This window comes from Myotis myotis, unplaced genomic scaffold (assembly GCF_014108235.1).
Source record: "Myotis myotis isolate mMyoMyo1 unplaced genomic scaffold, mMyoMyo1.p scaffold_m19_p_7, whole genome shotgun sequence".
Taxonomy (NCBI): Eukaryota; Metazoa; Chordata; class Mammalia; order Chiroptera; family Vespertilionidae; genus Myotis; species Myotis myotis.
Genome location: NW_023416379.1, coordinates 66,791,751 through 66,818,062, shown reverse-complemented (window position 1 = coordinate 66,818,062; position 26,312 = coordinate 66,791,751). Strand labels below are relative to the sequence as shown.

The following is a 26,312-nucleotide window of genomic DNA, read 5'->3' as shown; positions in this document are numbered from 1 at the left end:
TCCTGCCACTCCCTGCTCATGCTCCATTCACCTGCTCAGACATCACCTTAGGCCTGGCTTCCCTAAAGAGGCACTCTCTTGTTATCTCACATTTCCCAGGATTCATTCATTCTCCCTCCCCTTCCTTCCCCTCCCCTCTCCATATCTCTCCTCTCCCCAAACTGCCCCCTTAGCTAATCTGAAAATACTTTAGGTCATATTATTTGTCATACCTAAAGTAGTGACCACAATTTTAAGCTAAGTGGGAGGGTGGACTGTAGCATACCATCTTGCTAGCATTTGGACTATTTCTATTTCTTTCATTGAATTGTTTGTCTTCCTATGGTTGAGTTGTAGAGAGTGTTTCTTGAAAACTATTTGTTCTTCATATACAAAATATGAACCACAATAAGTTTATAATCTTAATTATTAATATATCTGCATGTTTAGTTACTAAAGGAAATTGATATGACTGATTTTATAGAAGTTATTTTGTTAGATTAAGTTCTTCCCCTTGGAGAGATAACTTAATTAGATTTATGTCACAAAAGCAATTAGGTGAGTAATCTTGGCTGTAATCCATTTAGATAAAAGAATTTCAATTTGTGACATAATAAGTAAGTCTATCAAGACAGTCATTTTGAAGCTTTGTAAAGCAGGGGCATTGGTCTCTAAACACAAAATTATCTCAGCCTTTATTTTTATGCATCCTGTATGTGTTAAGTCATGCTTTATTTTTTAAAGTTATTTTTATTGTTGACAGTATTACAGGTGTCTCCTCCCCTGCCCCCATTGACCTCCTCCATGTAATTCATAATATAGCACCTTACATATAATTTTTTTTCATCTCAGTATTATAACAATACTACTTAGGTAGGTTTAGAAGTTAGTTGCGCCCTAACCGGTTTGGCTCAGTGGATAGAGCATCGGCCTGCAGACTGAAGGGTCCCAGATTCGATTCCGGTCAAGGGCATGTACCTTGGTTGCAGGCACGTCCCCAGTGGGGAGTGTGCAGGACGCATCTGATCAGTGTTTCTGACTCTCTCTCCCTCTCCCTTCCTCTCTGTAAAAAATCAATAAAATATATTTTTTTAAAAAAGAAGTTAGTTGCTTTTGCCAGTTAAAATCCCAAAAGGCCAATAATGGGAAAGACTATGAAGATTCACACAGCTGCAGAGACAGACATGTTATTAGACTCAGACCTCCTGTTTCCAAGTGGCAGACTCAGTTCAGTAGATCACAGAACCTCTGGCTTGACAGTTTTTGAAAATCTATCATGTTTCTCAGTATATATTTAGCTGCCAGGGACATACTTAGTCACTTATTTTTCATCATCGTAAATAACAACAACAAAGCAGTAAATTATTATCTATTATAAGGTATAAGTCACAGATACCTTTATCTTAGAAAATAATTTATTTAGAAAAGTTCTGTTTTATAACTTCTTTGATTAATCTATATATATGGGTTACTGGTATACTATGTGTGTGTATTTATAATCAACAAAATACTTTAATAGTTTAAATTACTGAAAAACTAATTATGTGAGTTTATTTAATCTTTACACCTTAATAATTCACCAAAGAAATGTGTTTTGTTTCTGATCACCTAAACTAAGTAGATTTATTTCTATTCCAATAGAGCTGAGAATAATATGTTTCATAGTCTTCTTATAAAATTTATAAATTTATTTTCTTAGAGTTTGTATTGCTCTCACATATAATAATATAAAATATATTTGCATTTTACATAAAATATATATGTAATCTAACAGGGTAAAAGGATGACTGGGAAACCATGTACATATGCAGGGGAAATCTGAATAAGCCCAGCAAAGAAGGGAAAAGAAAGATCTGACAAAGGGCTACAACATTAAATTAATTCTCCAGCCCATCCACAGATTGATCAGGAAAGGGTGGAAGCCTTATGGACTTGAGGTGCTAGAACACAACTTCTGTCTAAACCCTTGGATGATGACTAAACTATTTGGACACAGGAGTGACCCCAAGGAAATCAGTTTATGTCCTGGGAGTCCCAGGAGGAGGGGAAAGAGACAAATAAGATACAAACAAGAGCCAAAAACTTCCAAAATTTGATGAAAAATACTAGTCTCTAGATCCAAGAAACTCAATAGAACTCAAGTAGGATAAACACAAAGAGGACCACATCTAGACCCATCATAGTGAAACTGCTGGTAAGCTGAAGACGAACAGTAAATCTTGAAAGCACCAAGAGAAAAACATCACGTACATGGAATCACAATAATAATAGTGGCTAATGTCTCTTTAGAAACTGTGGAGACCAGAAAACAGTAAAAATGACATATCCAAGAAGAAATTGTCAACCAAAAATTCTATATCCAGTGAAAATATATTTCAAAGATGAAGGCAAAAATAAAGAGATTTCCAAATATCAAAAAGTAAAATGAATTTTTGCTAGCAGACATGACCTATAAGAGTTACTAAAGAAATCTTTCAGGCTGAAAATAAATGATAAGAGATAGTAATTTGAATGAATAAGAGGGCAGGAAAAGTACTGGAAATTGTAAATATATGGGTAAATGTAAAAGATTCTGTATTTGTATGCGTGTGTGTGTGTGTGTGTGTGTGTGTATAAATGTATACCTTTTTATTCTCTTTCCTTCTTTTCCTTAAAAGCATATTTTAAAGCAGAACCATAACACTGTACTGTTAGATTTATAGCAGATGGATATAATATATGTGACAATAGTAATACACTAAAAGGGGAAGGAAATGAAGCTTAATTGTAGCAAATTTGCCATAGTATACTGAAATTAAGTCAGTATTAGCTGAAATAGATTGTGATAAGTTAAAGATGCATATTGTAAGTGCTAGAGCAAATACTTTTTAAAACTCTCACAAAAGCTACTCATAAGAGAAAACTAAAATGGCATGCTAAAAATATTTTTAATAAAATGAAGGCAGTGAAAAAAGAACAAAGGAATTAAAATGATATGAGGCACATGGAAATTAAATAATAAAATAAAAGCCTTTACCTAACCCAAGGTCACAAAGGATTTCTTCTATGTTTTATTCTAGAAATTTTATAGTTTTAGATTTATATTTGAGTCTAAATTTCATTTGAGTTCGTATTCTTGTAGGATGAGATTTATGGACTGAAGTTATTATTATTATTTTTTTTGCACATGGGTAGCCACCATACCAAAATTACATTAAATGTAATCTAAAGTCATATGGGCAGTTTACTTACTCTTAGAAGAAAACTGGGCAGTAGAGCCTCCATGTCTGTCAGCTGGACACCTACCCTGCAAGTCACTCATGAGTGGCTTTAAATGCTTGACTTAGATGTTCATGCCTTTTTTTCATCTTTAAAATGGGATTAATGGGACATTAAATTTCAACTCAAGGAGAATTTATGATTATATATATTTATATTTATGTATTTATTCACAATCACCATAATGCCCCCCTTCCCCCCCAGTGCTGGAAGGACAGAGACTATCTTCTGAGGTCTACAGATGAGCAAAATGCCATTCAGAAATCTTGGCTTCCAGTGCTGTGGGCCCATAAAGTCAAAAGAATTTTCAGGGACAATGGAGCTAAGCTTCCTTGTCAGATTTTTTAAATCCATTCTATTTTTGTTGTTGTTGTTAATCCTCACCGGAGGATATTTTTTCGTTGATTTTAGAGAGAGAGGAAGGGAGGGGAGAGAGAGAGACACACACACATGGGGGCTACCCATGGATTGGTGACCTCCCACACATATGACCAGGACCAGGGATCGAGTCTGCAACCAAGGTATGTGTCCTTGATCGGAATCAAATCTGGGACCCTTCAGTCTGCGGGCCAACACTCTATAGACTGAGCCAAACTGGCTAGGGCCTTTCTATTAATTTATGAATCCATTCAGTAATCATTAATTGAGAAACTACAGTAGTTCATTTTATTTTTTTAACTGATTTTAGAAAGAGGAAGGAGTAGAGAAAGAGAGACAGACAGACAGACATCAATGTGAGAGTAACATCAGTTGGCTGCCTCCCACATATGCCCTGACCAGGGATCGACCCTGCAACCTGAGCATGTGCCTTGACCGGGAATGGCACCCATCACCTTTTGTGTGCAGAATAATGCTTCAACCAACTGAGCCACACTGGCCAGGGCAAGAAAGTGCTATAGTTTAGCTCTTGCGCTAGGAGCTAGAGATAAACCAGTGAATAAGGAGAATGCAGACCCACTCCCCAGGTCAGCGGTTCTCAACCTGTGGGTCACGACCCCTTTGGGGGTCGAACGACCCTTTCACAGGAGTCGCCTGAATACATCCTGCATATCAGATATTTACATTATGATTCATAACAGTAGCAAAATTACAGTTATGAAGTAGCAAAGAAAATAATTTTATGGTTGGGGGTCACCACAACATGAGGAACTGTATTAAAGGGTCACGGCATTAGGAAGGTTGAGAACCACTGCCTCAGGTGATTTAAATTCTAGCATGGCCCTTTGGAACCCAGGGATCTGTGCAGAACTACAGGGATCTGTGGAGAGAGAGGCAGGGAGAAGGCTTTGCGTGGCCAAGGCAAGTTGAGCTGCTCTCTGCAGGACTAGGTTAAACCTCATCAAGCCTGTTGCTGCTCTTCATCTTTAATCCTCTCCTATGTGGTGAGAGAAGCTAGGTGGAGACATGATTAAAGCTCTTGGGAGATAGAGTTTTAAGTCCAACAAAGTGGTATAATCACAGATTAAACCAAACAGGTAGAGAAAGAATCAAAGGAGGAAAAAAAATCAAAGGAGGCTGTATTTAGATGATGCATTAGTGACTCTGATATCCATTTAAAGGTATTGAGTATTCTAAAAATCATCTCCTACGCCCCAGTGACGACAACTCTGTCATGGAGGAGAAAATCATGTGTCGTGGATGGAACAGCTTGGCTCCCTTAGCACTGGGCTGGGAGTCTTGTCTCAGACTGTTTCCCTACGTGAAAATGGAATAGCAGGTATCTTTAACAATTTCCTCCTTTGTCTCTTATAAAAATAAAATAATATAAAAATGAAAGTCATGTGGAAATACAAATAACCTGGTATAACCAAAACAACTTTTAAAGAAAAATCTGAAGGACTAATACTATCTGATTTTAATATTTACCATAAAGATAAAGTAATAAAGAAAGTGTCATGTTAGTGTAAAGATAGACAAATAGACAAATGGAAAAGAATAGAGCCCAGAAATAACCACACATATAGATGGAAAACTTACTTTTAAAAGAGGTACAAAGACAATTCACTAGATAATGGATAGTTTTTTAACAAAACTGTTGGAACAATTAAATATTTATTTTTTAAATAAAAGAATTTCAATTCATATCTGTCACATTATTCATTATAGGTACATATAGCCACTTTATAAAATAACTAAGTTTATTTATAAATAAAGTCTTAGATATTATACTAAAAAGATAATCCATAAAAGAAAAAGTTGATATGTTAGAGTTTATAAAAATTTAAAATCATTTTTTAAAGACTCTGCTAAAAGAATGAAAAAACAAACTACATTGGGAGAAAATCTTTGCAAATTACATATATCATTAAAGGGTTTTTATCAAAATATATAAATAACTCTAAAAAATCCTATTTTAAACAAATGAATAAATAATTTGAATAAACACTCTCTATAAACACATGAAAAAAGTACTCAGCATTAGTCATTAAGGAAATGCAAAAGCAAAAAAAGTTTTAAATCCTTGGAAATGTTTGTTATTTAATTTGATGTTTTTATGGGCAAATACATATATCAAAACTTATCAAGTTATATACATCATATCAAAACTTATCAAGTTATATACATCATATATGTGCAGTTTATTGTATGTCAATTATGCCTCAATAAAGATGTAGAAGATTTTAAAATTTAAAAATACCATTATAAAAATAAAAAGCCAAACTATATTTTGGGAGAAAATATTTGCAAATTATATATCTGATAGTATCTAAAGAACTTGTATAAATAATATGTAAAAAACTTTTACAACTCAATGATAAGTTAGGCAAATTAATTAAAGATGAGCAAAAGATTTTAATGTGCACTTCATCAGAGAAGATATGTGTATGGCTAATAAGCACATAAAAAAAATCATTAATCATTAAGAAAACACAAATTAAAACTGCAGTGAGGTATCACTTTGCACCCACTGGAGTGGCTGTAATAAAATAAGACTGACAATACCAACTGTTGGTGAGGATTAGTAGAAATTTGAAACCCTTATATGCTGATGATGGTAATGTAAAATGATACAGGCACTTTGGAAATAGGTTTGGAAGTTTCCTAAAAAGTTAAACATGCACTTATTATATGATCTGGTAATTATACTCCAGGATATTTATTTACCCAGGAGAAGTTGCAATACATGTATGTCATTGTCTGTAGCATCCTTATTTAGAACTAGAGGCGTGGTGCACGAGATTCATGCACTCGGGGAAGAGGGGGGTCCCTCAGCCTTGCCTGCACCCCCTCGCAGTCCAGGAGTCCTCGGAGGATATCCAGCTGTCGGACATCCTTAGCGTTGCTGTGGAGGCGGGAGAGACTGCCGCCACTGTCGCTGTACTTGCCAGCCATGAGCCCAGCTTCTCACTGAGCAGCACTCCCCCTGTGGGAGTGCACTGACCACCAGGGGGCAGCTCCTGCATTGAATGTCTGCCCCCTCGTGGTCAGTGCGCATCATAGCAACTGGTCGTTCCACTGTTTGGTTGATTTGCATATTAGCCCTTTATTATATAGGATAGCTAAATATGGGAAATTGGTAAATGGATAAACAAAATGCCGCACATGTATCCATACTAAGAATACTGCTCAGAAATTAGTAATGAACTACTTATCCTTGTAACAAAATGGGTAAACTTCAAAACCACTATGCTGCATCAAAGAAGCCAGACCAAGAAAGGCTGCATGTTGTATATGAAATTTCCAGAAAGAAAATAAAAAGAGAGAGAGAGAGAGAAAGTGTATCAGTGATTGCCTGGGCTGTAGATATGATGTGCAACTGACTACAAATTTGACACAAGAAAACTTTCTGCATGATGGGAATATTTTAATCCTGAATTGTGGTGATGGTTGCACAATGAAATAATTGTAATGAAACTCATTGAACTGTACATGTAAAACATGTCATTATTATGGTGTATAAGTTGTACTTTAAAAATAAAAAAGATATCTAGTCTGGAAGTAGGAATTTGAGACTCATTAGCATATACATGGTCACTATAATTATGAAAGTGGAGAAGATACCTAGAGGAAGTCCATTGAAAGGGAAAATTTAAGAACCTGGTACTGATCCCTATGGACTAGAAATGCCTAGAGCACCCAGCACAAAAGAAAATGAGAAAATGTGGCTATAGAAGTAGAAAGAAAAAAAACACCAAATATTATAGTGTCTCAGCAAGCAAGTATTGCTCAGAGGGTGCTGGCCAAAATAAAAGATACTAAATGCTATAAGTGGCTCAAAGAAGAAAACACACCAAAAGGTGTCTAATGGTGGCACCTAAGACCTTGGAATGACCAGCTTTTGAGGAGCAGGAAGGGTACAGGGCAATCTGGAGTAGACTTTGAAGTGAGTTAGAGGCAATGGAATGTAGACAAGAAGTCTGGGAGGTCTGCTTCAATGTTTATCTGAAAATGGACAGAGGCAGATGAAGCAGAAACTGACAGGAGATGCAAGTGAGAGATTTTTGTTTCCATAAAAGTTCAACTGCACATTTCACTGTAGTTGGAAAGATGTGAGTAGGAGGAAGGATGTTGAGGATTCAGAGGAAAGGGCATCAATCCTATCTAATAAAAGAGTAATATGTAAATTAACCATCACTCTGCGACAAAGATGGTGGCGCCCATAGTGGCCAGGATGGGACACTGGCGGTGTTGCCCAGCAAATTGCCCAGCGTCTGGCCCAGCTGCATGGAGGGAGGGGTAGGGAGGGGCCTTGGGCCAGAGTCAGCCTCGAGGAATGCCCAGCATCTGCGCCTTGGCCGGATGGAGGGAGGGGAGAGCAGGGGCGTTGGGCTGGAGTTCGCGGCGAGGGATGCGGGGCTCTCAGCAATGTGAGCCTAGCGTCTGTGCTGAAGGAGGGGAGGGGAGAGGCCTTGGGCCGGAGTCCACAGCAAGTAATGCTGGGCTCGCAGAGTCCACCTCCAGGGATGCCCCGTGTCCGCACCCTGGCCAGAGGGAGGGAAGGGCAGGGGCCTTGGGCCGGAGTCCACGACGAGGGATGCTGGGCTCACTGCGACGCGAGCCCAGTGTCTGCGCCCCGGCCGGGCGGAAGAAAGGGAGGGCAGGGGCCTTGGGCTGGAGTCCATGGTGAGGGATGCTGGGCTCACTGCGATGCCAGCCCAGCATCTGTGACACACTGAAGTAGGAGAGGGGAGGAGCCTGGGGCTGGAGTCCCTGGCAAGGAACGCTGGGCTCATGGCAATGCGTTCAGCTTTAGAAGTTATTTACTAACCATCAGTAAGTAAATAACTTCTAAAGTTGAACATGTGTGCTTGGCCGGGTGAAGAGAGAGGAGAGCAAGGGGCCTCAGGCCAGAGTCTGAGGTGAGGGATGCTGGCATCTTTGCAGGCCAGGCTGAGGGACCCCCCCCCCCCACCCCAATGCACGGATTTTGTGCATCAGGCCTCTAGTTTAAACATAAATTGCATGAGAAGAAATAGATGGAATTGAAAGCACAGGTTGGGGGATAAGTATTAAAGAGAGAATGAAACAGCTCTTCTATGCATAAGAATAGAGGGAATGGTGGTATAGATGTAAGTTAATTCATAGATTTCAAGGCATTAAGGGAAAAGCTTCTTGGATGGCTTCTGCTTTCTCTGCAGGAAGCATGGCCATCTGAGAGTAAGAGCAGAAACCCTAATACTAAGGATTTGAAGGGAATAGAGTAGATTAATGACCTAGAATGAGGTTAGTCATCATGAATTTATAATGGTGCTTCACTGCCCCATTATATAATTTTCTCCTGAATTAGTCAACAGCTTAGGAACAAGAGAGAAGATGGATAGTTGGATTCTTTGAACTTGGCGCCACCGGGAAGATGAAGAAGATCCAGGGTATACTAGTATAGAGTGGTGATAACAGAGCTGTTGAAGGATAAATTGTGAGTATGGACAAAAATGCAGACCCTGGGGGCTGATGGACATCACCTTCACTTGGGTTGCCCTGAAACAAGGTTCAAGACAATGCCTGGGGCAGGTAGTTTATCTGAGACGGATCTCAAGAAACAGGTGTTAAGGGGTGGGGAGGATAAGTCAAGTAACAAGAAAAAGTTCATAAAAGGGTATGTTTTAAGCTGGTTATCATTGTAGGGAACTGGGACTGAGTTATGCTGGGGACCCTCTGAGGAATCATGGGGAACATGCCTTGTAGTTGTCTCTATAGGCTAGGAAATGGACGCATGAATCCACCCACCCCTGTCACTCTTTGGTGGAAGACTGCTTCCAGGGATCTTATACCCTCCCCTACCCCACCTTCCTTCCAGGCTGCCTTCTGGGGATGAAAAAATACTCCAGCCTCAGAAACACCACAGTCAGGAACACAAAGATAGGAAGGAAAGTTGAGCTTGAGGTGAAATGTGGACAGCATCCAAGACTCCATAGGAACTGAACACCACAACTTGAGCGGAAAACTGAAGGAAGCTTAGGGCATGTGGTACAAGGTCAAATTAGACCAATTGAATGAAAGTCCCTGTGAATCAAAGTAATTGAGCAAATAACGCGAGATAATAGGAGGAGTTCTTTGACCATGTGCAAGTTACATATGTCCTCTGAGATGTGAATTTATCATCGGTAAATGGAGCTGAGAACCCCCACTTATAATTACTGCTAGAATTTAAAAGAGTCCTTACTATGCAAGCACTTCGCATGGCTTCTGGCATGTAGTAAGGCATATAAAACAGGAGCTAATATATTATTGCTGGTATCTATTGAAACATTAGTAATGCTAATAACTACTGTACCTGCATAATGGATAATAATTGATTAATTCAACCTCTATAAAAAGGTTTCACTACTTACCTAAATGTAATAGTTTAAATACCAAAGCATTGTGGTTTTGTTGGGAAGGACATTAATTTTTCACATAGTTTTGAAATTAGTTTCATCAAAGAACAGGCATTGGAAAAATCTTAAATGTAATCTAATTCCCATTCATCCTCTTTCCTTTGATTGGGATTGCACTTAAGATTCTATCAGTCTAGAATGATTTATTGTATTTTCCAAGAAATCTTCAGAGATGTTCTGTTGGGTTTGTATTTTTAATTTTTTCTGCTTTTGAACTTATCCAAACACTGAAAAGCAATCTAAATGCATCTATTCTCCAACAACCTCTGATGGCAAATAAAATTTCCTTTAATTCTACCTTAAATCTGTAGTGCTGTGTTTTTACTCATTTTCTTCTCAGTGAATAAAAAAGTAACAGCTGGTTACTATTGTCAACTTTCTTTTGTTTAGGAGTTATTTAGTATGCAATGCTTGAATATCATTATGTTTTTGTCTGGATATAGAATTCCCCCTGCCTTTTTATCCCCCAAAGAATGATAGAATTTACAATGGAGATGCTTTAGAGTTCACCTAGTCCCAAATATAACCTGATGAATTAATACCAGTTAAAATATTAATGTCATCTTGCATTTCTTTTTTATTGCTTGTAGTAAATTACCTGATATATCCTTTGCTCAGTTACCAATTGGGATATTATTCTTTTTCTTATGTATGATAAAAACTGTGTGTTAGCTAGTAAGCCACCATATACTCTTCCCCATTTTTTTCACTTGCCTTTTAGTTTAGCTTATGGTATTTAGTGTTGTCTTGCAAGTATCCTATATAATAAAAGGATAATATGCAAATTGACCCTAACAACAGAATGATTGGGAATGACTGGTCACTATGACACACACTGACCACCAGGGGGCAGATGCTCAATGTAGGAGCTTCCCCCTGGTAGTCAGCACGCTCCCACAAGGAGAGCTCTGCTTAGCCACAAGCCAGGGTGACGGCTGCCAGTACAGCAGTGGTGGTGGGAGACTCTCCAGCCTCCTCAGCAGCACTAAGGATGTCCAACTGCAGCTTAGGCCTGCTCCCTGCTGGCAAGTGGACATCCCCCAAGGGCTGCCAGAGGGATGTCTGATTGCCATCTTAGGCCCAATACTCCAGGGAGCGGGCCTAAGCCAGCAGGTGATCATCCCCCAAGGGGCCCCAGACTGCGAGAGGGCACAGGCCAGGCTGAGGGACCCCCCGAGTGCACAAATTTTTGTGCACCAGGCCTCTAGTCTATATATATATAAAAGCCTAAGCTACCATTGCATCCGAAACAACTGAACGGACGACCGAACAGGCTGCATGGGGCGAACAGGCTGGCAGGGGGGTTAGTGAGGGCCAACCAAATGACTGTGCAGCAGGCTGCATGGAGCAACCAGGCCAGCAGGGGGGTTAGTGAGGGCCGACCAAAATACTGAACAGCAGGCTGCATGGGGCGACCAGGCCAGCGGGGGGGCAGTGAGGGGCTACCAAACCACTGAACAGCAGGCTGCATGGGGCAACCAGGCCAGCAGGGGGGGCAGTTGGAGGTGACCAGGCCAGCCGGGGGGGGGGGGCAGTGGGGGGCGACCAGGCTGGCAGGGGGGCAGTAAGAGGTGACCAGACCAGTGGGGGAGGCAGTTAGGGCTGACCAGGCCAGCAGTGGGGGCAGTTAGAGGTGACCAGGCCAGCAGTGGGGGGCAGTTAGGGGTGATCAGACAGGCAGGCAGGTGAGCAGTTAGGAGCCAGTGGTTCCAGATTGTGAGAGGGATGTCCAACTGCCGGTTTAGGCCCTATCGCCAGGATCTGGCCTAAACCAGCAGTCGAACATCCCCTGAGGGGTCCCAGATTGGAGAGGGTGCAGGCTGGGCTGAGGGGACCCCCCCCATGCACGAATTTCATGCACCGGGCCTCTAGTATAATTAATATTTTGTCACATATATAATTTTTTCTATTATAAATTTCTTCTCTAGGTTCCATGCTTAAAGACCTCTGACTTACCATGAGCTCTAAGCTATGTTCACTTATATTTTCTTCTGTTCCTTTAATATTTTCATTTCTAAGTGGGCTCTCTAACCTATAGAGAATTAAATTAAATACAAGACTGCACATTTATTCTTAATAAAGTCCATGTTGTTCATTACAGTATATCATTCCAGTCTGTTGTAGCATTTCATATTACAAATCTGTTATATATACCTTCATGATATATAATATATTAGTGATTCTCACCTGGAGGCAATTTTGCCCCCTGTGGGAAATTTGGCAATGTCTGGAGATATTTTTATTTTTAAGATTGAGGGTAGAGGGGCTGGGGGAGAGGCTGGCTACTGGCCTCTAGTGAATAGAAGCCAGAGATGATGCTAAACATCCTACAATGGAGAGGAGAGCCCTAAACAAAGGATTGTCAATGATGCCAAGATTAAGAGAACTTGATAAGTGTGAGATATTGATCCATTGGGTACCATTCCTCTACCAGTTTTATACCCACTGTAGTAATATAACCTAGTCTGTATTTCTTTTTCCTCTTGTATTATTTCCTTATGATACAATCTTAGAAGTGAAATCACTGAGCCAAATGAAATGAACAGATTTAAGACCCTGATATATATTGCCAGATTGCCCTCCAGAAAGTTTCTTATTGCTTATAGAGGCAAATAAATAATCCTTGTTTTATTTCTACTCTAATCATTTTTATGCAGCTTTTCTTGGACCTTTAAACCCCTCTCTGATTCTAGATCTCAGAATTATTTTTTAAGGAAATGTTTCTTTCAAGGGATTAACAAAGTAATCACATTTTTATAAATACCCAAACAGTGTAACTCTTTTGTTTTTTCTTAGTAAAGGTATATATATATACAATATTTTTCATTGCATAAATTGTTTCTTTCTAGGGTGAACAAGGAGAAAAAGGTGATCCAGGTCTGGCTGGCATTAATGGAAAAGATGTAAGCCCAACTCTCTTTTTTCTAGTAGGCTTTACATTTTGCTACTGAAATATGTTGGCTACCTGATGCTATTAAGATTCAACTACAGTGTAAGAATAAAGGCAATTTTTTCACATGGCTTAGTAGAGACCCAGAGGTTTTAATTTAACTACAGGTTGTTCCTTGACTTTATATACAGTTGACTGTTGAACAATGTGGTATCAAACCTTGCACCGTTGAAAATGTGCATATAACTTTTGACTGCCCCAAAACTTAGTTGGTTCCACGGTGTGCGTGTGTGCATGCAGAAACACACACACACACACACACACACACACACACACACACACACTGCCTCTGTGGGTACCAAAATCCAAGGAAGCTCAAGCACTCTGGATAAAATGGCATAGATCAATGTTTACAGGTGACCCTCCACATGCATGGGCTCCTAACCACAGATCAGAAATAATACAGGTATTTATTGAAAACAATCCACATAACAGCACAATTTACAATAGCTAAGATTTGGAAACAGCCTAAGTGCCCATCAACAGATGAGTGGATAAAGAAGCTCTGGTACATTTACACAATGGAATACTCTGCAGCTGTAAAAAAGAAGGATCTCTTACCCTTTGAGGCAGCATGGAGGGACCTGGAGATTATTATGCTAAGTGAAATAAGCCAGTCAGAGAAAGGTAAGTATCACATGATGGCACTCATATGTGGAATCTAATGAACAAAATAAACTGATGGACAAAATAGATCCAGAGACACAGAAGCATGGAACAGACTGTCGAATTTCAGAGGGAAGACAGGGGAGGGAGGGTGGGTGAGAAGAGATCAACCAAAGAACTTGCATACATATATGCATACCCCATGGATACAGACAATAGGGTGGCGAAGGCCTGGTGGGGACGAGGCGGGCTAGAAGAGGTCAGTGGGGGGAAGAGAGGGACATATGGAATACTTTCAATAATAAAGATTAAAAACATAAAAAGGAAATTTGTGTACACATGGACCCGTGTAGTTGAAAGCCGTTGTGTTACCCTTAACAACCCTTTCTTCCTTGTTTCTGGCTTGCATTTTGTCTAGTCTTCCTTTCTCTGTCTTTTCACTTCTTACATTCTGCTGTGGCCTGTGTTCTTACCCAGGGGTCACTTTTCATCCTCCCCCAAATCTCCATCTACGGAGGGTCTGTAAAGGTAAGATCACAGTGGTGAAAAGAAAAGGCAGAAAGGAAGGGAAACGTGTGTCTGTGTTGCTCACCCTCCCCTGCCGGAGTTCCTCAACCTCATGGATACCCTTGCCTGTAACACCTCCGATCCTACCATCTCCTCTCCTTCCCCTATGACAGTTATTCCTGGAGCTTTACTTAGATTCTTATGATGAAATTGAAGGGCCCAAATCTGGGTTTTTCTCTGAAATGTAGATTAATCTTACTTGAGGTCATCAACCTCACCACTTACTACAGATCCGCTAACTTTACCAGGGAAAGTGTCCACAATGAGAATCGGTTTTTTCCCCGCAATTTTATTTTTTCACCTGCATGAAAAACATTTTTGAAAGGCTCTGAAGGGCCACGCTACCTGCTTTATGGATAAAAGAATAACAAAGCTAGATTTGATTCCTTAATGCCATAGAGGCATCAAATCCCTCTATAGCAAACCCCATCTTGCCTGTAGCAGGTCACTGCGTGGGAAGGGAGGCTGATCATGACAGTCTTTGGGGCCTCTGGACAAAGTAAGAGGTTCACCCCAGTGGCGTGGAGGGTTCCTCCAAAGCCCCGAGAGTTAGTGGTGAACACTGGCATGAGGCCTGAACCCAGGGCTTCACTCTTATTTACTTCCTGAGAAGCCACCTTTGCATCTGCAGTATGACCCTCATTCTTTTTCCTCTCCCCTTTGAAGCCATATTTATACACCAGAGAACAGGAGCCGGCACCGGTGGCTTGCAGCGAGGCGAGCCTCTGCCTCTTCTCTACCTCCTGCTGTACATCAGGACCTGCACTGTCACAGCCCTGGGCCCACACATTTAAATGGAGCCTCTGATTCACCTCCCTCCCCTGTCATTGGAGGTCCCTGATGCAGTGGTACCAGTTCCGGAGTGGAAAGCCAGGGTCCAGTTTGTGTGCCAGCTCTGCCACCAGCTGAGAAAAATTACTTCTCAGAGTCTATAAAGTGACGAACTACGAATAGATCCTGAAGCCCCCATAACTAAGATTTCCTTCAAAGAGGTTAAGATTGTACATTTGGAAAGCATGAGGAAATTTAAAGCATCCACGCAGGTTTTCTGGGATTCCTGCTACATGTAAGGCATTGTGGGAACAATAAAAGAGGAATGCAGCTGGAGCCACAGTGTGGAAAGTATGTATGTGAGGATGCTTGTCCTTCCTCCTCTGCACAGAGGGGAGAGATGGTCCAAGCTGTGTTAAATGAAGATTTGTTTTATGGAGAGTTGGGGCTTTTGCCTGTGTTTTTTGTTTGTTTGTTCTTCTATCATACTCTTCATGAAAGCAAAGACCTTTTCTTGAAATCCCTAGTACTTCATAAATTTTTTGGAGTGAATATATTCTCAATAATATTTGCTAATGTTTCATTTTAAAAACTGAGAGATTGTTAAAATAGTCTAAAATATAAGTATATGGAGCCTGAATTAGAATAGCGGAGATGGAAGGGAGGACACACAATGATATTGCATAGGTAGACTATACAATTTGGTACTTGATTGCAGTGAAGACTCAAAAATAACCCAAGGTTTTGACCATTCATTATGGGAAAGATGTTATCTTACAGGAAATGTAGTAATGTTGAAACAAATTAACTATATTGTTGCACAGATAACCAAGCTACATTTATGTGGGCTTTCTGAGATAGACAAGCAAAATAAATTTTTTAGAAGTTTATTAAGATAATGTTAGAATTGGAATAGAGAAAGGATTATCCCAAATACTTGAGAATAAAGCTGAAAAGAGGCCTGAGGGATTGGAACCTGACATACATTCACATTAACTTAAAGATTTGGGGAAAACTTTTATGGTGTCTGAAAGTAAGGTGACGTGGCTTTTTAGAATTAATCAACTGATACACAGATGTACTTGAGTGCCCATTAAATGCCCAAACACTCTGGCCGCCATTGTATGAGTCCAAACCTGAGTAGATCAACTTGTCGTGAGAGCCCACAGCCTGGTGAGCGCGATGACCATTCCACTTTGAGGAGAATCTTGGACGTGTCCTTCACATGCCCCAGTCACAGGCTGCCATTTCTTTAACCACATCACTGTCTAATGTAGCTCATTAGGTACACCATAAAGCATGACAAAGCACAGTGACTAGCTTTTCACAGTTGGTTACTTAATTAACATGTAGATGATATTATTTTCCTTTCCTTAATTTTGCCAAAGATATTTAGGAGTCATGACTAAAGAGAAATAAGGAAAGTAATGGAAGTTCTCCTCCTTCCCCTTTACCACAAATCGGAGTGAAGAATCAAGTGTGCAGCTATTATAGCATTGGTAGTGGTTGTTTATTGTTTACCAACTGTTTTCATGAGGAATTTGAAATTCGATCCTCACCCTAGCTTTATGGGCTAGCTAGACTATTTCACAGTCAAGAAATAAAGGCTTGGGAAATTAAGCAACGTTCCTTTAGAAAATGGTAAAAACCAGCCCCTTTCACCCTACACGTTTAACTGAAAAGCCTCTTATTTTCCCACTAACTCATGCCACCCTTGTTATTGTCTATTTTTCAATGCCAAACAAAGTAAACAGACTCTGCAAGCTAAAAATCACTCGGCACTTATGACAGTGACTTTGACTTTCCATAAGCACAGGTACACATTTGTAGGGGATGAAGGCTATTATAATAGCTATTTCCATTTGAATCGAAGTCAAGCCATCATGGGGATTATAACTTCAGGAACATTCTGTTAGGATGTGTAGTGAATCAAATCAATGGGCCAGCTCACTCCAGCTTCTTTCCAAGTCAGAGAAAATTGGAAGAATTTAATATTTCTACTACATGAACCAAAGGCCCTTTTTATAGTCTTTATTCTTGCATATTACATATACCTTGATGTAAATGTATCTTTTAATAATTTCTGTGCCAGCTTTCCAACAAAATGTGCAAGCTCACTTCAGAAAGTGCAAACCTTGTTTAAAGGGGAGGGTGCAGTGGTTTGATCTCTCTCAAGGGGGTAATGTTGGCATTTGGGGCAAGACATTTCTTTGCCATGTGGGACTGTCTTACAAGAGCAGAATGTTCAGCATCCTTGAAGCTCACCAACTAAATTAAATACCAGTGGCAAATCTTAGTCATTAGGACAAAAAAAAGGCCCTGACTTCTTTTTAAGTTCAAGCTTGAGTCAGTCTCTCTCTCTCTCTCTCTCTCTCTCTCTCTCTCTCTCTCTCTCTCTCTTCCTCCTCCTCCTCTTCCTTCCCCTCCTCCTCCTCTCTCCCTGTGTGTGTTTGTGTGTGTATGTGTGTGTGTGTGTATAAACTGTGGATTGATCTCTAGCATATTTGAGTATTAGACCAACAGTATTGACTAAACACATACAGTTTAAATATTAAATACTAGAGGCCTAAAGCACAAAATTCGTGCAAGGGGCTCGGCCCTCGCAGCCCCAGCTTCATCCAGAAGGTCATCCAGAAGGACGTCCAGAAGGTTGTTCAGCTGTCTGGTTTAATTAGCATATTACACTTTTATTATTATAGATTGCATACCAAATATATAGTTTAAATAATGCATGGAAGACATATATTGAAATTGTCAAATTTTAGAATTGCTGCAATTTAGCCTTCAAAATACAAGACCCCAGCTTTAAAACATTCTAGTTTATAATTAAATGATTTTGATTGCGGCCTACTGTGAGACACATTCAACAGTAGCATCTCAGAACAGACTTGAGAGGGAGACTTGCAACATTGTTAATGTGGCCTTTGAAGCCAGACTACCTGGCCTCAGATCCCAGCTCAGCCACTGCCTGGCTGTCATACTACTTGGTACATTACTTATACTCTCTGGACTCAGTTTCTTCATTTACACAATGGGGTCTTCATATTAATAATATTTAACTCAAAGGCTTTTGCTGAGGATTATAGGACTTATCCTGTGTAAAACATGTAGAACAGTGACTCACATACAGTAAGAGCTATGTAAACATTTGCTGTTTTTAGAAACTGTTAAATAAAACATGTTTACCTCTAATAGAAATAGCTATTCATTCATTTGTTTGTGTGGGGTTATATCATCTTAGAAAAGTAGATTTCAATCATTGAGTTTAGTCTCTTCCTCTGCATCTTTATTATTGTCTTTCAAACATTCCTTATCAGAATTACAGCAACTGGTGTCCTTAAAATAATCATGTTAATCTCCTTATACCAATGCAATCTGTAATCCTGAATAAAAAAATATTGGAATAACAAAGCGAATAGCTGGTGCCATTGCTGGGGAGTAAGATGCAGTCAGTGGAAGATAGATAAAGCATCATCGATGGGTTAAAAATTTTAACAAATAACATTATTTTGTATCATCTTCTGATTTTCAAAAATGCTAGATTTCATGAGTAGATCTTCCAATAAAAACTAATTTAGTCATCTACCTGCTTTTATAAATGTGGTTACAATCGTCCTTCAGCTTTCCACTTGCCTTTGGATGAAGTTCTGTCTCTGTTCGCATACAGAATCAACTACTGTACTTTTGAGAATCTTTATACACATGAATTTTATTGAGAACCTTGGTAATAGATGCCTACCTTATTCAATATTGAATTCGGAGTCTGTTCCATTTGATTCTTTATGCTTTATGGTGAGCACTATGTCTTTTTCTCCCCAGTATTCAATAACCATGGATAGCAGCACCAGTGTGACATGAGGAGAAAAATTGCACTTGAAAAAAGCATTACAGATCTGTTTCTCAGAACCTATTATGATGCCACAGCCTTAAAAACATTGTACTCTGTCTGTCACAGGAAGACATGAGTTACATGGGCCCACTTCAGTGGCCATAAAAGCAGAAGCTTGACGAAAGCAATACTTCTCAATTGCATTTTATCCTTATGTGAGTTAAAGCACAATTGTACATATCCATCAACATGAGTACAAAACTCAACTATTAATTATCCATTCAGCTTGGACTTGAAAAGTAGAAGCAGCATTTATTAAGTACCTACCATGTGCTAAGTGTTCTTACAACATATGATTCTCAGAACAAGCTTTCCAGATAACTATTATTTATAATGTGTTTTATAGGGAAGCTTAAGTAACTTACTGAAGGTTATGCATAAAATGTGACTCCTGCCTGGCCTGTTGGTTCAGTTGGTTCAGTTGGTTGAGCGTCATTCATACACCAACAAGGTTGCATGTTCGATTCCCAGGCAGCGCACATACCTAGGTTGCATGTTCAATCCCCATTACAAGTGCAAAACCAACTGGTCAATATTTCTCTCAGACATCGATGTTTCTCTCGCTCTCTACCACCACCCTGTGTCAGCCATCCTGCTCCCTTGACTGAAAAGCTGCTATAGCGCCTTCTCTGCTTCCACTCTTGCTGCCTTTAGTCTATTTTCATGTTGTAGCCAGTGGTTTATTTTTGAAACACAGTCAGATCAGGTTATTTCCATGTTTAAAACAATAAGTGGCTTCCCATTTGTACTTACAACAAAACCTATCCTTCTTACCATGGCCAGCAATTTGTGTGCCATGACCCCTGGCTAACCTTTACTTATTCTCTGGTTCCTGACCTGCTTACTCATGACACTCCTTTCACCCTCAGGGCTCTGTGCTAGCTGTTCCCTCAACCCCAGTGCTTTTCCCCAGGATCATTGCATGGCTGGATCTTTTGAAACAACAAATGTCACCTCCACACACAGGCTGCTTCCGACCACCCCAGCTGAAGTAGTAGTTCTCACTTCCTTCACGTCTATCACATTCAGCTGGTTGACCTATTTATTGTCAATACCTTTATCTTAAAGCATGAGTTCTATAAGGGCAGAGATCTTGATTTTTGTTAAGGAAAAAAATTATTAAAATGGTAAGGAAGACTTTTTATTCAAGACTATTGCTTATATGGATATTACAATAGGGAAGAGAGATTGTGTTCAACGCTGAATACAAATAGAACAAATGGGATTTATAGCCAGCCCACAGAGTGATGAGTCAGTGAATGGAAAATTACTAAGAACAGACAACAAGGGTAGGGGGATTCTTGCTAACGGCAGGCCAAAGACATCAAATGTGGGGGATGAGGAGCCTGATCAGATATCAAGGATGGGGGGCAGGCTGGGGACCAAGATTGAGGCCTCGTCAAGAAGAGAGCTCAAAGGAGCCTGACTAAAGTTTGGTCAAGGAGAGAGTCTTTGTGAACTTCTTGCTCTTTTTTTGTACCTCTATATCAGAGTACTACATTATGTTGTGTATTACATAATGTTATGTATATAATATTATTTTAAAATATAATATTACAAATTCAAGACATATGTAAAAATATAACATTTCTAGTAGCTACATTAGGAAAGTTAAAAGAAATAGGTGAAACTAATTTTAATAGCATATCTTATTGAATCCCATGTCCAAAATGTTGCTTATTATTTTGATATACGTATAATCAACATGGAAAGTATTAATAAGTAATTTGCATCTTTTTTTAAAAAAATATATTTTATTGATTTTTTACAGAGAGGAAGGGAGAGAGATAGAGAGTTAGAAACATCGATGAGAGAGAAACATCGATCAGCTGCCTCCTGCACATCTCCCACTGGGGATGTGCCCGCAACCCAGGTACATGCCCTTGACCGGAATCGAACCTGGGACCTTTCAGTCCACAGACTGACACTCTATCCACTGAGCCAAACCGGTTTCGGCTGAATCTTTTTTTTGTACCAAATATCAAAAAGCCAATAGTATCTCACACTCACAGCACATCTCAGCTCAGACTAGCCACATTGCAAGGACTCAAAAGCTACACGCCACTCATGGCTATTGTGTTGGACAGTGCAGGTCTGAAGGCTGGAAGAGTGACTGCACACAGGCATGCAATAAATGTTTATTGACTAAGTGGATGAATGAAGGAATGCATTAACAATAAAAACTGGTTACAGAACTGGTAGTTTTCTTCCCACAAGTGTTCATAATATGAGGGTTGAAAGTTTCACTCCAGAGGCATGTACAAATAGAGCATGTGCTGCTCGAGTTGGGAAGGAATGGATATTTCAGAGAATAAGAGAATATGACATCTCAAAGATGATTTATTTTTCACTCATCTTTGGTCTATAACTACTCCAAGGTAATGATGAAAGAAACATCGCTATAAACTACATCGCTATAAACTACATTTGTGTTTATGCAATTACAAAGGGTCATTTTCTTTTTCCACTTAGATGCTCTTTTCATTCATTTTTTTCCCTTAAAGTGTAAGACTACAGTTTTCACATCCTCTCTGCAACAAGATTTTAAGTATCCAGTTTCTTTTGTTCCTTTAAATTTATTGTTAGCTTCTGCATTGAGGAAGCTACAGGTGATGGCACTAGGCATTGTTTATTTACTACAAAATGTCTGAGCAGTGATAGCTGGACCCTTCAGGAACAGTAAGACACTTAGATTTACTGTGCATTGTATGGCTTCAGAATATTTCTTTTTCCATTATTGTTCTTCCCTCATTCAATGTGTTAAATTAAGTACAAGGAAAGATATTTTTTCCTATTTACCACACAGTCAAGGTATGTCTATCTAGCTTTCTTTGTATTTACACTGTGAGTACATTTGGCTGTAGAACTGATCTCCTGTGGTGAAATGTGTTGTAATATTCTGAAAGCTGTCATTTCTGAGTCAAATCAACTAAAGGCCCACTAAAACACCCAAGAGTCTAGGAGATTTATGAATACATTTACTGTCTGATATGCTGTATCTTATATAGTTTCATTTGATAGCTTTATAAATCCAGGTTTAAAAAAAAAGAGAAATTCAAGAACTAAATCACACTTTAAAACAGAAAAGAGATTACATTTTAGCTTCAGCTTTGTGAGTGGTTGGAAAAGAATACATCTTTCATTTCTTTTCCCCCAACAATGAGATTTCTTGATAGAGACATAAAAATATTTTTTTTAAATTTAAATCTTGAATTTTGGGGGCAAATCAATGCTAAATCAGAGGTATTTACAACATCTCCAAATTTAATCCAAAGTGGATACTTAAAAGCTCATATAGATCTAAGTGATGTTCTCCCAGATGGTGAATTAATGTCATTTTAGCAGGAAGCAAAGTTGCACAAATATGCACAATGGAGGACTCACACTGATTTAACATATCTATACCCACCGCAGCGCAGATGTTGCTTGTCATTTCACTGCCAGTTGTCTCCATTTCTCTCCATTCCACACACTGCAGAATGTGGTTTGGGAGCTCAGTAAATTATGATTTATTTTGTGACTAATGACTCGTTAGAAATGGAAGCTTTCTGTGCACTGTGTATAGAAATCACATTGGTTTTATTTTTTGTACAGGGTTTGAAAGGTGACTTGGGTCCTCGTGGTGCACCTGGCCCCAAAGGAGAAAAGGTATTATGCTCACCGAGAAAAGTGCCGATCTTAAGAAACCCCTGAGAACCTGCGCAGTGACTTTTCATTGATCCTGTTTAACTGCCAAAAGTTAATTTTGTTCAAATGAACCAAAGGCTGTTATGTTAAAAGCATCTGAACAAGAAAAGCCTTTTTTGGTTCACTTAATTAGTTTGAAGAGACTAAATGCGCAATTGCTAGTCAACATTAATTTGTGTTTATAAGATTTCCCTTTTCTATTTCTTGCTTAACAGCATTAGGTATTCCATCACCAAATTAGCAACCGTGTCCTGTATCAGGGAACTTTGCCAGTAGCACTGAGCTGCTACTGTAATGGTGAAGCAGGTGGCCTTTGGGGGAAAGGAGGCTAATTTAGTATCTTCGTCTAAATGCTCCATTTCTTGCCACCTTTTCTTATATGCCATTTTATAGTGGCATATTGGCAATTGACCTTGAAAAGAGAATTAAGAAATAGTAAAAGCAAGAGTCGTTTGGCGCAAGGTCATTGGATGATCCCAATTTGATGAGAATTGTATGCATGGGTGTTTTGCATTATATGTAGTTCTCCACCATCAGCGCTTTAGAAATCCTTGTCTGTCGTCAATATTTACCTCTGCATTAAAGCTGGTCTTGTAAATCGGTCCTCAGTGAGTGATACAGGCTACATCAATGTTTCTTAACAAAGATTGGTCATTTGTATTCAGTCATTCCCCCAAATAATGAATATACAATGCTGTCTTAACTTTTGAGATGACTACATTAGATGAGAAAAGAGAAAGTTATAGAGATAGTTTCAGTCTGAGAATACAAGGTCCCAGTGCCCCATGCCACATAGCGTACGCTCTCCATAGTCTCCACTTAAATAAGGATTATAGCCATGATGCTTGGTCTTAATGACTTGACTCTGGGTCCTGTGGTGCACCCCAGACTCTAACAGGAGGAAGATTTTCATATACATTTTACTAATTTTCTTTCATCTCTGACACTTCTATTATAGAGAAAGGGAAAATAGCAATATTAAAATATTTCCTCTAATTAATTCCCTTTTAATGTGCACAAACTTCGTGCACCAGGCCACTAGTATTTACATATCAGAAAATAGTGAACTTTTAGATGAACCATTTTTTAAAGACTTTGACTCATTTATCAATACATCCATCTGGTAATTTGTATTCACATACATCAGCAAAGCAATGTTAGTATTTAAAAATACATAAATATGGGCAAAGCCTTTTACAATTGATGGCAAGTGCAATGCCAAGTCAGCAGAGCATTAGAAGAAGCCATGGGACCACTTCTTGCAGCTGGGAGGCATGAAGTGGGAACATCCATTTATTATTTCTGCTGATCCTCATACTAACTTTGTCAGAAAAATTGTCCGTCATTGTGACATGTCCCAGCTGCTCCATTGGCAAATGGTCATATTTGAAGAAATATTCTTTCTAATTTTGGTTCAGTGGATAAAAGTATAGAAATTAGATTATTTTAGCTTTTCAAAACAAGTCCTGCAAAAAAAAAAACCAGAAGAGTGCACCAGGTGATATTTATATCATGAGAGCTCAAAGCACATGATACATTTCTCATTGTGCTTTTATCAAGATAAACTTCTACTTTTCTTTTCTTCAGGATTTATCTATCTATTCAGATATTGTTTCTATCTATTCAGAAAATTTACAAATATTATGTGTAAAAAGAGGCTACTGGTAACTGCAACTTTTCTTTAATTTATTTTAGGGTGAAACAGGACCTCCAGGACCACCAGCCTTACCTGTAAGTATTCTTAAATCAAAATGCAAAATTGAAATATGTATCCTATTTGTTATTTACACTACACCATGGCTAAACCAGAATTTAAGCCACAGGCTATTTTGAGAATTGATAGTGACCTCAAGGTGGATTTAGCCAAACCTCCAAATGTTAAAGATGGGGCATCTGCTCACAGTAGTGAAGTACTTGTACTGAGGTTTCATAGGTAGTTACTAGAAGAGTCTGGAGGCAGTACCTGTCCTGAGCAATTTTCTCTACCTTCCTCCCATGTGGTTCATAATGTTACCCCTTAGATGTTTGATTATACATTCTTAACAGGACATTTAAAGTTAATGGAAGCAGAGACAGTTCTGCATACTCTACAAACTGAAAAAGAACAAAATAAACCATAATCACCCAGTGGTAAGAACAGCTACCTACTTAAGTGGATTGCTACATTCCCCCACACCTGTCCAAGACTGTTGCTTTTTTCTGTATGATTTGCTTCTAAGATTTGCAAATGATAAAATGGTGATCTTTCAGTAACAGATTTATGAGAAAAGTTTATAATGTGCACATAACTGGATTATTCTCATTTAAATGGTTCATCATTTATTAAGAATTTAATCATAAATATGTAATCGTTTTATATTTATATACAATTTACTACTATAAATTTTGTTCATAGGCCATTAAGGATTCTCATTTAACTTAAAGAATTGATTTAAGAATAACTCTAAGCCTAACAGAAAAGAAAAAAAGTTTTCATTTAAAATAAGATCATTTGTAGCCTGAGGTCTCTCGAATTTTATGTTGGTATGACCTAATGACATAAGTTAAAAATTTAAGTCATCATTTTTCAAAGACCTGTCCTGGTTATAGAAGCTCACATTTAAAAAAGTCTTCTAGCATCTGGATGGAGCTTTGCCCAACAGAGCATAACTGGAATCTCAAAGGCTGTGTGTGGCTTTAATAACATTTACATATCGCTTTATACTTGGAAAATGTCATTTTGGACAATACTTTAGTAATGCCTTACACCAAGCATGTCAAACTCGTGGCCCACGGGCCACATGTGGCCCACAAGGAATATTTTTGCGGCCCAGCCAATATAACGGTATGTAAGAAATGTTTTAATAAAACTTTTGTAATTTAATTTTTACAATATCCTGTTATACATAATTATTAATAACAAACTACAATGTTTTCTAATAACTGATTACTAAAATCATGTTGCATTCATTTCCCTTACGCGCCTTATGCGCTGGCGCACCATTTCTCTTCACTAATACTAGCAGCTGGTTTTTTAGCAGCCAATTGCCACGTCATTAGTCTTGTACTGACTTGTTTGGTGTGCGCAACAGGAAATATTTCGCTTTTGGAGAACAAGAAAAATGGGTTTATTTGTATTACACTTATTAATTTGTGCAGTTATTCAGTGTCTGGTAAGTTAATGTTCAAGAAAAAAAGTATTAATTTTTATGAAAATGTTCTATTATTTTATGTTAACAGTTACTCATTTATTTCAGCCCTTTGTATTCAGCATGTCACTATCGAAATAAACCTGTTTCTATGAAAATTGAAGCTTTTGTTTTTTTGCGGCCCACATAAACTTAAACTTTGTTTATTTGGCCCGTGTTAGCCTTTGAGTTTGACATGCTTGTCTTGCCCAAATAGTCTTTGCAGTGCTTACTTAAGGGACAAGTATAAATAGAAAATCTAAGGAACCAAACAGATGACTTTCTTAGGAATAACCAAATTCAACTTGCAATGGAATTCTGTACTTGAAGCTTTTCTTTTCAAGATGGAAATAAAATCTGTGTATTTAGAGGAAGCTTTAACTGTATATTATTCAATTTTTATACTATGTGGAGCTTATTTTTAAAAATTATTTGGCAGTGATTTAGGGTTAAGCCTGCTCATTTTACTTAAGTCCCCTGCTTGTTTTTCTTCAATCAAGTGATTTGCTCAACCGCTTCCTTTTAGTTATCTGATTTCCTAGTTGTTTTCAATTTGTGTTGGAAAAGCAAAATGCAGTTTATGTGTATCAGTTCACCGCATATGCAATTTTGACTCTGTA

At 38.8% G+C, this 26,312-nt stretch overlaps 1 protein-coding gene across 1 annotated transcript in view; it reads left to right on the top strand.

Annotated features, from left to right (window-relative positions):
• COL19A1 (collagen type XIX alpha 1 chain) overlaps positions 1–26,312 on the top strand; it is a 309,008-nt gene that overhangs the window by 125,407 nt on the left and 157,289 nt on the right. Inside the window, exons 13-15 of the mRNA XM_036318274.1 lie at positions 12,905–12,958; positions 22,433–22,486; positions 24,221–24,256. Of these exons, the coding sequence (XP_036174167.1) occupies positions 12,905–12,958; positions 22,433–22,486; positions 24,221–24,256 (144 nt within the window). The remainder of the gene's footprint in view (positions 1–12,904; positions 12,959–22,432; positions 22,487–24,220; positions 24,257–26,312) is intronic.